Source organism: Hippocampus comes, unplaced genomic scaffold (assembly GCF_001891065.2).
Source record: "Hippocampus comes isolate QL1 unplaced genomic scaffold, H_comes_QL1_v1.1 scaffold343, whole genome shotgun sequence".
Taxonomy (NCBI): Eukaryota; Metazoa; Chordata; class Actinopteri; order Syngnathiformes; family Syngnathidae; genus Hippocampus; species Hippocampus comes.
The window spans coordinates 438784-451046 of record NW_017805280.1 but is presented as its reverse complement, the minus strand read 5'-3'; the positions used below and the strand labels follow the sequence as shown (position 1 = coordinate 451046).

The 12263-nt window shown below is 45.7% G+C and overlaps 2 protein-coding genes and 1 long non-coding RNA gene across 3 annotated transcripts in view; 1 reads left to right on the top strand and 2 right to left on the bottom strand.

Annotated features, from left to right (window-relative positions):
• The window catches only part of emp1 (epithelial membrane protein 1), a 10806-nt gene extending 1466 nt beyond the window's left edge, over positions 1–9340 (top strand). The window contains exons 2-5 of the mRNA XM_019870959.1: positions 1103–1193; positions 7885–7993; positions 8216–8356; positions 8450–9340. Of these exons, the coding sequence (XP_019726518.1) occupies positions 1116–1193; positions 7885–7993; positions 8216–8356; positions 8450–8610 (489 nt within the window). The 5' untranslated portion in view covers positions 1103–1115 and the 3' untranslated portion in view covers positions 8611–9340. The remainder of the gene's footprint in view (positions 1–1102; positions 1194–7884; positions 7994–8215; positions 8357–8449) is intronic.
• On the bottom strand, positions 5956–7854 carry LOC109516430 (uncharacterized). Its single transcript, XR_002168334.1, has 2 exons — positions 7116–7854; positions 5956–6007 (listed from the first exon to the last, which is right to left on the bottom strand). It is a non-coding gene; the product is annotated as an uncharacterized LOC109516430 (long non-coding RNA).
• Positions 9341–10456: 1116 nt separating the features above from the next.
• On the bottom strand, positions 10457–11781 carry LOC109516394 (germ cell-specific gene 1 protein-like). The gene is made up of 3 exons (XM_019870906.1): positions 11622–11781; positions 11403–11514; positions 10457–11272 (listed from the first exon to the last, which is right to left on the bottom strand). Exons 1-3 carry the CDS (start codon positions 11779–11781, stop codon positions 10795–10797), a joined length of 750 nt encoding a protein of 249 aa, XP_019726465.1. The 3' UTR covers positions 10457–10794.
• Between the last annotated feature and the right edge of the window lie 482 nt (positions 11782–12263).

Below are 12263 nucleotides of genomic sequence, written 5' to 3'. Positions count from 1 at the left end.
CCCCACCCGTTAATTCAGTAAAATATTACCCACTGACTAAAAAAAGCTGATGAGCACGTCTGCATTTTTATGTTCCATTGCCTCCGGCAGAGATTATACAACGCAAATATTTGAAACTCAATCTTTCACTTCACTGTAGCAGTGCAAGGCAGATAAAAAGGTGGCCAAACATTTATGTTAATATGTCGGGCGTGAACACGTGTTTCGGCGTCCACATTAATGCTCTTGGCTGTTTGTGCGTACGTGTGCGTGCGTGCGTGCGTGAGGCAGAGGGACTTGGCCCAACCCTTGACCACTCCTTTTTACTGTGGGGAGAAGCAGCACATTCCAGATGTGACTTCACACCCAGTCTGGCCACTGTAAAAAAAAAGGGGGAAAAAATCTAGCCGTCATATGAATTTGGGTACAAAAAAACAAAACAGAATTAAAGCTATGTTAAAGTCCTCACTCGGCGATTGGCCGCCTCTTTAGGTTGACAGATGTGACAATGCGCCTTGAATTGATTTGAACTGCTCCAGTGTGGTTTTTGCGATCTGGCGAGTGCGGATTTACGTGCAGAAATTCAAACTCGAGTAGGGATAAGTTTAGGCCCAGTCATGCAGGGGGAATATTCCTTACGGTTATTTTAAGGAGTGGCAGGTTTCTTGCAGGCGTCAGCAGGCAAGTCCAAACTCATCTTCCCGCCATGAGCTTCCCTCCTTCACACGCTCAAAAGTTTCCTCAAGCGTCGTCAAGATTCAGTTTGTTGTATTCGGTCCCCACAAATGAACGCCAACACTCATGCTTTGGAGAGAACTCAAAGTAATTAGAAGTTAGAAAAACCAAAGAGAAGGAATGTGAGCCAAGACTTGGCCTTGCTCGCCTCCTGTGTGTTTATGAAAATGGGCGTGTGTGTGTGTGTGTGTGTGTGTGTGTGTGTGTGTGTGTGTGTGTGTGTGTGTCTTGAAGCTGATATAACTGGCTCAACTACAGAAAACTAGCGGCCATATTTGACTTTTCATTCAAATTCATTAAAAAGAGAATGCTGTGTCACATGAAGAAAAAAAAAAAAAAAGCAACCCGACAGCTTTTCACCGGCTTTCTCTGCCCTTGTCTCACACAGCGCCGCCGCCATCATGCTGATTCTCCTCGCCGGCATCTTTGCCCTGCACATCATCTGCATCATCCTACTCCTGGTGGCTACCATCGACAATGTATGTTTTTGAGCTCCTACACACCTTGTTGCGTGAACCCACAGTCACAGGCACGGCTTCCTCATAGCCGTGAGGCTTAAAGGCATGCCAAACCACAACTGACTTCAAAATTACTGTGACGGAAGTCTGCTGTGGTATGTTTTGGTGGCAGCAAAAAGACGCCCTGACGAGTGATTGATTGGCAACTCTTAGGAGTCAAAGTCTGCTTTTTCACTCAGGCCGTGGCCCACTGTCTTACTCTTTCAGGGCGTTTGCGGAGGTGGGTGGGGGGTGGGGGCTGTAGTTGACATAACATGATGAGGTGGGCGCGGCTATAGTTGACATCGGACGAGAGATGGATGAAGCACGTGGCTGTCTTCCTCTGTTATTGCTTTTAAATTGCAGGTGACGCTTGAGGGAGACGGCGTGCCTGCACATACTCGTCAATCACGCACAAATATGTGACATTGTTGTCGTGAGATCCGCCCTTTCCCCAGTTGACCCCTCCAAGCAGCTCCCTGCATGTCAATCTGGGACAAATCTTAGTCGAGCCATGCAGTCATAGGCCTGTGGTCCTTGCATTCCTTCCTCACGTGACGTTCCGCTGAATCCTCTGATGCCGATTTGCCTTTCCAAAAAGTCTGACTCATTCTCTGGCCTTACCCCTGTCCCCCCACCCCATCCCCGCCCTGACTCTTAGACGAGGCGGATCCTTTCCTCATTCGCCAAAATGGATGCACTCATCTGACCTGCCTTCAGGTTATCCACCAAATCACTCCGAAGGTCACTTTCCTGGCTGTTAAATAAGTCACGACGAGCACCTTGCTAACATATGCACGGGACCACGAGGCTCAGTGAATTGTAAACTCCAACAGTTCGGGAGTGGCAGTTATTCAAAGTAGTTCCATGTGTCAAAAGTGCACAAGCAGGTTCAACTCGTGTTTTATTTGAATAAGTACACCTGATCACATTTACATTCATGTTTGGAACTTGTCTACACTGAAAAAGTGGAGAAAAATCCATTTTATTTTTTCAAGTGGCTGCACACGATTTGGATTTAGCGCCATTTTTTTTTCTAGAAATAGATAGTTATCTTAAAAAAATCTAGATCCAGATGATTTTTTTTTTCAGCATACGCGCTGTTAATCATAACGATCACCAAATTTGTTTCTCTGGGTTGTTTTGTTGAAAATCCGTTTTTCGGATATCGTGCTTTCCTGCTTTACGCTTACTTTATGAATATCGCAAGAAATAGCACACAAATACATTTGATGTACCTCTTGAAATCCACGACAGTCGGAAAGCAAAGACGAAGCAACACGTACCGATGACGTGCTCGCCGTACATTGGGCAACATGATATCATTTCAGGGACCTTGGCCGTTAAATTTTCCCTTTTACGAAAAAAAATGCGGTGCCGCCGCACGTGGTGGAGTGGCACATGACTTTGACTCACTGGAAAGACCAAAACCATATACCACAAGCTATAAACGAGCAATGTGGAATAATAATTCATTCCGAGTGTGAAGCGGCCTCCTCCATTTCTCGTTACCTTTGCCTCCATGTCTTCGCTCCACCCGTCTCTTCCCCACCCTTCTTTTTTTTTTTCCTCTCTTTCTTCCTCTCAAGCCTTGACATGCCCTCAATTGCCCCCACCTCTTTCTCGATTGCAACCAGCAACATTCTTTCTTCCTGAAACTTCTTCCTCTGAAACAAAAGCAGGAAAAGAAGGGTGTTGATCGGGAAGAAATGCTACTGGAACCTTATGTTTTTTGCGCTTGTGTTGATGTCTGCAGCAACTTAAAAACACACACACACACACACACACACACACACACACACACACACACACACACACACACACACACACACACACACACACTCATTGTAATAGTTTTAATGGCCTCAGACTTTCTGGATTGATGGTCAAAAAAAAAAACGGAGACACACCCCACTATTTTGTAAGTCTTCCGGTGTGGAAGCTATTTAATATGCCAACGGGGAGAACTTCTGCAGACGTCACGACCGATGCTTTTGCCCGTATCGTGTGTGATTATGATTCGGCCAGTCTGTCGCCATGGTAACCTGCGCACATTCATCAACGTCCACTGTTAGGGAGTTTCCCCCCCCCCACCCCCACACACCAAAACCTCAGTGAGTCATCTGCTGCCCTCCCAGAACAAATTCACCATCAGCTGAGTGACAAAGTCAGGAGACACCGAAGGAGAAAAAGGATGTTGTATAAGAGTCCCCCCGCGGGGGCGTGTGTGGACAGAAAGGGGGAGGGGCTGGGCCAGCGGCGGCGAGTTGTGGGGGTGCGAGCTGGACCACTAAAAACTAAGGGGTGGGTTGGACCCAGTGAAACGGAGTGTGGGTTTTTTTTTTCTTTTGGGGAGTCGGCAGAGGCAAGATGGGTGTGTGGACTTGAAAAAGAAGGTGGGGCAAAAGTAGGCGGACTGGTCGTCTCTCCTGTTCGTACTTTGCCAGGCTGAGTCTGAAATTAGTGTTCGAGACAGACAGCCGTCAAACAGTAAGTTGTGAAGATTCCTATTGCCGAACTCGGTGAACAATTCTTAACTTTGAGAAATTGTTGCTTGTTGTAATGAGTAGTTGAGAGTGCGCTTGTGCGCACCCACTAGTTCTTTATCTGTTTAAAATAACATTTAGGATGTTTTACGCTTCTATTGCCACCAGCGTCTTGTTGGCCAAGTCTCTGCCGCCCCCCCCTGAGATAAGTCTGCATTGGTGGCGGACCACTTCTTGCATCATTCAACCGCCCCCCCCCCCAAAAATTTGCACGTCCACTGGTTTTATTCAGTGAAACGACCTCGGGGATTGTTCTAGCACACCGTACGTACGGCACCGAGCAAACTTTGGTTTACCTCACCTAAGGGTGGGGTTCGACACGCCCAGAACACAATCGGGTTCTGCCGCATTCTCTCCTCTCTATCCTGCTTCTTTCTTGCCTCACTCTTTCCCTCTGCTTCACACTGCGCGGCGAATACGGTTTCTAATCTCAGATTTATCACCATGTCGCGTATTTAATCGCGAGGTTGCGATGCCAGCATGGCCCCCGGGGTGGAGCACTTAGTGTCGATATGGATCTATGCCGTAGTACGGGGGAAGAGAATATCCATTGTAACTTGAGAAGTCCAACAAATGAACGATATAAGCGCTTTGTTTACACAAGTCCAGCTCTGCGTGACGGAAATGACTGATAACGGCACCTCCAGACCGTAGGCACATCTGTAGCCTTTCATCAGGCCAGGGACCGTATTTGGTCACACTTGAAATTCTCAATGGCCGTTTTCCACGCCAAAGTAAAAACATATTGAAAAATATTTCAATACTACATCATCGGTGACAAAATGTAATGACATAGAAACCTTTATCTTTGCCACGGTAGCCAGATCGTACAAAGAACCGCAGCTATGGCTAGCAACGCCATTTCTGCGAGCCGAAACAATATCAGAAGGCCTGACCTGCATTTATAACCTTTGTTTGAATATTTGTTCCATGAAATTGTTTTCATTTATTCCCTACTGCTCGCTTTCTTTTTTTGGTTGCACTGCTTCCAGTGCTGTATGTGTGTGTGTGTATTTTTTTTTTTTGGGTCCAATTAGATTTTAGCCGATAAGTGCCGCCATGTCAATCTAATCTGCCCAGGGCCATTACAATCAGAAGTGCTGTTTGCTGAAACTTAAAACTACGTGAGCATTTAACAAATCAAATTTCAGATTCAAGCTCACAGCCTCGTGGGCCTTTGGTAACATCCGCATTTTGCCATCCTCTGTGGGGTCCGAGCAAAACTTGCTACAGCCAACTTTGAGTCTTTCAAATAACGGTGGTGGCATCAGGTCGAATGTTTGGGCTCGGGCCGCGAAGCCGGAGGGTTCTGGCTCAAGTCCCACTCGGGACAAAATGTTGGAGAGATGCTTGACTGCTTCCAAAGCGCCGTCAAATTGCCCTTGAGCAAGGCACAATCCCCACGCCCCTCCTCCCAGCTCTGAGGTGCGGCACTGTTAGCACATCGTGTAATGCGCGCCTGGATGTGCATGATTTGGTTCTGTGTGTGGTGTGGAATGCAAATACACAGCAAAGCACAAGTTGACTGTCCCTTTAGGCGAATTATAATAAGTACAACATTTGAAAGAAAAAAATCTGCTTATAACTGGAGGGTTCAAACCCTGCCTTTTTATGTACCAGCCTTATAGTGTTTTAGTGCTGTTGTATATTTTTGGGGTCTTTATCGCATGTAATTATTTTTTTTAATTTCCTGCTTTTATTTTATGTTATTTTCTCTTCTGACATCTCTCTAGCCTTGCACTCCTGACGCGTTTTTACATTCCATCAATCCCACTTTTTCCAAAGTCCAATACTTCATCCGCCCTTTCCCCAGTTGACCCCTCCAAGCAGCTCCCTGCATGTCAATCTGGGACAAATCTTAGTCGAGCCATGCAGTCATAGGCCTGTGGTCCTTGCATTCCTTCCTCACGTGACGTTCCGCTGAATCCTCTGATGCCGATTTGCCTTTCCAAAAAGTCTGACTCATTCTCTGGCCTTACCCCTGTCCCCCCACCCCATCCCCGCCCTGACTCTTAGACGAGGCGGATCCTTTCCTCATTCGCCAAAATGGATGCACTCATCTGACCTGCCTTCAGGTTATCCACCAAATCACTCCGAAGGTCACTTTCCTGGCTGTTAAATAAGTCACGACGAGCACCTTGCTAACATATGCACGGGACCACGAGGCTCAGTGAATTGTAAACTCCAACAGTTCGGGAGTGGGCGCCGCATACCACATCGACACTTGCGGAATGCCACGCTGACCGACACCTTCCGCACTCTGATTTTGGATTGGCCATTTTTTTTTCTAGAAATAGATAGTTATCTTAAAAAAATCTAGATCCAGATGATTTTTTTTTTCAGCATACGCGCTGTTAATCATAACGATCACCAAATTTGTTTCTCTGGGTTGTTTTGTTGAAAATCCGTTTTTCGGATATCGTGCTTTCCTGCTTTACGCTTACTTTATGAATATCGCAAGAAATAGCACACAAATACATTTGATGTACCTCTTGAAATCCACGACAGTCGGAAAGCAAAGACGAAGCAACACGTACCGATGACGTGCTCGCCGTACATTGGGCAACATGATATCATTTCAGGGACCTTGGCCGTTAAATTTTCCCTTTTACGAAAAAAAATGCGGTGCCGCCGCACGTGGTGGAGTGGCACATGACTTTGACTCACTGGAAAGACCAAAACCATATACCACAAGCTATAAACGAGCAATGTGGAATAATAATTCATTCCGAGTGTGAAGCGGCCTCCTCCATTTCTCGTTACCTTTGCCTCCATGTCTTCGCTCCACCCGTCTCTTCCCCACCCTTCTTTTTTTTTTTCCTCTCTTTCTTCCTCTCAAGCCTTGACATGCCCTCAATTGCCCCCACCTCTTTCTCGATTGCAACCAGCAACATTCTTTCTTCCTGAAACTTCTTCCTCTGAAACAAAAGCAGGAAAAGAAGGGTGTTGATCGGGAAGAAATGCTACTGGAACCTTATGTTTTTTGCGCTTGTGTTGATGTCTGCAGCAACTTAAAAACACACACACACTTGTGTTACACGCAAACTATAAACACACACACACACACACACACACACACACACACACACACACACACACACACACACACACACTCATTGTAATAGTTTTAATGGCCTCAGACTTTCTGGATTGATGGTCAAAAAAAAAAACGGAGACACACCCCACTATTTTGTAAGTCTTCCGGTGTGGAAGCTATTTAATATGCCAACGGGGAGAACTTCTGCAGACGTCACGACCGATGCTTTTGCCCGTATCGTGTGTGATTATGATTCGGCCAGTCTGTCGCCATGGTAACCTGCGCACATTGACACTTGCGGAATGCCACGCTGACCGACACCTTCCGCACTCTGATTTTGGATTGCAAGCATGTCTGAACACGAGGAGTGAACACTTCCTCACGCAATGAACAATGAAATTCAACATATTTCCCGCTGCGCGCGTGAATTTGTTCATTTGTCTCCAAGTGGCACCTCGACGAACCAGCGTCCCAGCTTACAAGTTATTCAAGTTACGATAGATAGTTTGGTTTGACTTTTTTGTTTTGTTTTGTGTTGCGGCTACAATTAGGGTTAACCCGTTAGCCAAAAATTTCATTTCAAGTGAGTCTTGGATGCACTTCCTCTCAAGTGAAGTGAAAAGAAGGAGAGCGACAGGCGCCAATTCGCTTTCGGAATCAGATTCAGGATCAGAATCATCTTTATGGGCTGAGTATATAAAAACACGAATTTGTCTCCACGAATTCGAGTCGCACGAGTATTACAGCAACAACAGAACGGACGGTTGCGGACATGGAGAAAAAAGTCAAAACGCGCAGCAACACAATGAAAATGCCAGCAAAGAGCTACTTTAGGACAAAACTCGCGCAGACAAACTGGCAAACTTCCTGCCAAGACACAGGTCACATCGCGGTTGTTGTTGCGAATCAATACAGTGAATATTTCTTATTTTTCTTAACCACGTACACACCCACACAATTTTTGCTTTGTGGAGGCTGGAACGAATTAACATCATTTCAATTCATTTCAATGGGGAATTTTGATTTGAGTGAAGGTACTGCAACTTTTGTATTAGATGAACAATTAAATTGTCTCTACAATCACCCTCAGGCTTGGTGGGTGACGGACACCCTATCCACTGACGTCTGGGCCCGGTGGATATATATGAACGGACAGTGGAACTACACTGATCTTCCAACAGGCTCCCATTACCCACAGGGTAAGACGCACACATGTCGCCATCAGTCAGAGGGAGAATCCGGTCGTATGCCCGCGTGGTACTTCCCAATTCCTACGCCCACAGCATGAACTGAGCCCCGGCTCAGCCCATCTGTTCAAATCAGCTCGCTCAGAGCCAGCAGCAGCGTCACATATTTCAACCTCATCGGATTTCTCGACGCCTACCGTTTCATGGCATGACTCTTTCTGACTCCCCCTGCAGACTACCTCCAGGCAGTGCAAGCCACCTCAGTGCTTGCCTGTATATTCTCCATCCTGGGAATCTTTGTGTTTGTCGCTCAGCTCTTCACTCTGAACAAAGGACAGAGGTTCACCATCTCGGGGATTTTCCAAGCCCTCGCCTGTGAGTTTTGAGTCGGTTCTCCGATCGGGGCCTCCTTTGCGTTCTCTCGATAACCAACCGAACCGCCTGTCCATCACCTGCCCCCCCCCTCAGGTCTCTGCATCATGATCGCAGCCTCCATCTACACAGACCGCTTCCATCTCGACGAGAGCTTCGGCTCTTATGGCCACTGCTTCATCCTGGCATGGATCTCCTTTGCGCTCACATTTATCTCCGCCGTCACTTACTTTGTGCTACGCAAGAAGACGGCATGAGAGGGATACTAGAAATAACACCATCCAAGCAAAAATGTTCGTCTGGATCTATTCTGTTTCGCAAAACGCTGATCTTTAGTTACTGAGCAAGAGCAGATTGCAACATTCCACAATGGCAGTAAAATAGAGGCGCAACCAACTTAAGTTGTAATGGAGTGGAATTTATTCTTTCCACACAGAGTTCGGCCTAAATATGCGCCACGTTGCTAAAAGAGAGAGTGAGATCCATCATGATTTTCAGCAACCCAAAAAAGTTTTAAAAAGTAAAATCTGTGATCTTCTTTGTACGTACTTTTAAATATGGATATAAGTGGATTTAAAAAAAAAAAAGAAAAAAAAAGAGGGTGAGTCTATTATTTTTCAAGGTTTTTTTCCCCCCCACCATTATTTTATTGTAAGTTTATCAACTTCAATTTGTGTATTTTCGATGGTCTTGCTATATGTTAAGCGTTACTAAAGATTATTCCGGTGCTGCCCCAGCATGACGGCATCAGTCCGTGTTGTAGATTTAAGGACGACTCAATGACAGGACGACGCAACGCTAATAGATTTTGAACAATGATGTCTGAAGGTTGTGCTTGTTTAGGAATTATTTAATATTAGAAAGCGTGTCGCAGTCATCTTTTTAAAGATACCAACTTTTCAATCATGTAAGACCCTTCTAAATGACGTGTTTGTTTTAGTGCTTTCAAGAAACTAGAAACTGTTCGTATTTTTGTTCCGGTAAAAACCAAATTTAAAGCAATTTTCTTAAAATGTACACCTTCACTGCCTTCCAAATGTCATTGCTGGCTAAGGAATTGACAGACAAAAAAAAACCCAAACTGGCGCCCCACAGTAAATGTAAATACGTTTCCTGTTCTGCTTTGTATATCTAATGCTGTTCTGTTTTGTTGTTTCTCACCATGGATGACAATGACAATTATTTTTACGATAATAAAAAGAGATTTCCAACCAATTATTATCATTTGAGAGTTTTGTTCTCATAGGCAATTATCGGGCGCAACGTTTCCATTTCATTTTTGGGACCAACTTTTCTTGAGTCATCTTTTGGCCAACCGCATCCTGTCATCAACACTGCCGCCACTTCATCGTTGCGCCCAAGTGGATACGAAAGGCGTGTCTGTCCCTGTGCCCCGTGATTTATTGCCGACCAGGGATGACGTAGTTTGGGAGTTTTCATTCACAGTTACTTTTTATTTCATTTGGCCTATTTTCTTTTAAATTCAAGGTCGTTTTATTACATTTTTAGAAAATGCTCACGTTTGAATTGACGGGGACAAAAACGCAGGACATTTTCGCTGCAACGATACTTTTTTCGGTTGGAGGATCATAACATTTTGTTTCTGTCTTTATTATAATAATAATTTTTTTACTTTCTTTTGATAAAGCTGGAGTGAGTGAGTTCTGTCGCCCCCTGTGGTGAAATGGAATAGTGTACGCTATTCTGTTTGGACGGACAGCCAGTGAGGACAAAGATGGATTCTTCTGAAGGAAAAATTATTGGATGTTTATTTTCTGCTACAGGAAAGCAAAATAATCGGATGACTTTGCTTTTTACCAACGAGAGACAACTGGCTTGCTAATTTGTAGCATAGTAATTCCCATCACCATTGCATATCACTGTGACAAGTCACACGCATGACAGAAAACAGGAGAGCGCTTGTGTGTGTTGTGGCTCAACACCAAATATAAAAGATAAAAGACTGAAAAATACAGCAAGATATTGGAGGAGCTTCGAGGCTTGATTAGCATTGTGTCATCATCTCTAGCGGTGGCTTGGGTGAAAAAGACTCGTTTTAAACATACAACCAAAAAAAAAGACAGCTGGAATGAAAATGTTTTTGTCAATTTTAGCTTCAGTTATGACTTTAGTTTTAACTCGAATAACCTTGCTGCCAACTAGTCCAGGGTGTGTTCTGTCTATTGTCCCAAGTAAGTTGCGATAGACTCCAGCTCACTGCGACCCTGAACAGGGCAAGCGGTATTAAAAAAAAAAAAAAGGACATTTTTTTGAAATGAATGGATGGATAGTCTAACAAGCTACAGTACACCAGCAAATAAATCAAGTGAATCGCACCAAAGTTTGTTGGGAACCATAACCAGACCACTGGTCGATTTTGATCCGCACACGAGTTCGAAAACTGTGTTAGCACCTGACCGAATGAACTGCACCATAAGGGTTCAAAGAGGGCTGCAGTAATCCTGCGTCGTGTAAAGGGGGACCATGTTCTCCTGATGACCTTTCAGGGGTCCACGGACAAGAGCGGGTGAGCTGGGCGAGTGAGATGGAGATGGGAGGGACAAGCGGTGCAAAGGGGATGCAGACGCGAGGTGGGAGGACGGAGGAGGGAAGGACGCCGAGTAGGGTAGAGGAATGGAGTAGGAAGGCTTACCGGGTGGTGGTGGTGGTGGTGACTTGGATGGCGGCTGCTCGTAGTAAGGGGACAAATGGGAGATTGGCGCGTGGGATTGGTGAAAAGCGCGGACCATGCCGGAGTTGGGTGCAGAGAAATAAGGTGCCGGGGGCAGGAGCCCCACAAAGTTGAAGGGGTTGAGGCTGGAGTTCAGCCGGGCTCCCACCATGAGGACGTTCTTTGTGTAGTTGTTCAGGGTGGAGACTCCAGCTGACATGCAGACAGTGAAGGCGAACCAGGCCACGCTGAAGGAGACGCAAAACAGGGAATATGTTCACGACTGAAAACATCCAGCACTGTCATTTGACTTCAAAGGCATCAAGCCTCTTTATGAAGAATTTGCTGCAATGCGCGCAGTACGTTCAAAGTACTCACTAGAACGCCCAAGAGTAGCCATAACTGTGAGGCTTGAAGTCCTCTGGGCCCATGGACACTGTAGTCTGAAACACTTGCATGAACATCATGTGACCCACCATTCCAAGCAGACCTGGGGAGGCCAAGGAGGGGCAAAAAAATAAAAATAAAAAGATATACTGTACTCCAGAATACCACAGGCATCGGTGACATGAAATGGTCCATAAAGCAATTCTGCACCTCCCAAGACTGTGAAAACAGCAGCAAAGGCGTTGAGCAGCTGGCCGCAGCGCTGCGTAGAGGGGAACCAGGCCCTGATGCACAACTGCACAGAGAGCAGGATGCAGCTGATGAGCAGCAGACCCACGTACAGGAGCTCCAAGGACAGCGAAAGCCACATCATGGCTGAGAGAAAAGAGAAGGACAAAGCATCCGAAAGAATTTACGAGCAATTTAAAATGTGCCCAGAAGGAGGGGTGCAAGTCACCTCTTTCAGAACTCGGTGTCAAAGTGTAGAACCCCCGACACTTCTCCTCTGGAATAGAAATGAGACAGGACAGTGGACACCTATGAAGTCATACAATTTGGAAGTTGACCATTTATCCTCGCAAAAAATGCTTGTGAAGGCGACACGGTGATTGAATGGTTCGCACGTCGGCCTCACAGCGCAGATGTGCTGGGTTCGATTCTGGTATAATTAATCACTAATAGATAATCAGATGATATTCAGTCCGTGTTTGTGCATTCTATTGACCTTTTGCTCTTCGGATTCCTGATCCATGATTGAGCCATACTGCTGAAGACTAAATCTCCACAAGTAGAAAACACACTTGAGTTAATCCCCTTTAGGATGAGCGCGCACACACACACGCACACGCACAC

Excerpts from the sequence above, each read along its gene's own strand:
- LOC109516394 (XM_019870906.1), bottom strand. The coding sequence starts at position 11,781 with ATGTGGCTTTCGCTGTCCTTGGAGCTCCTGTACGTGGGTCTGCTGCTC. Across the intron at positions 11,515-11,621 it reads TGTTTTCACAGTCTTGGGAG|GTCTGCTTGGAATGGTGGGT; the intron begins GTGCAGAATTGC and ends TGGCCTCCCCAG. Across the intron at positions 11,273-11,402 it reads GGCTACTCTTGGGCGTTCTA|CGTGGCCTGGTTCGCCTTCA; the intron begins GTGAGTACTTTG and ends CGTCTCCTTCAG.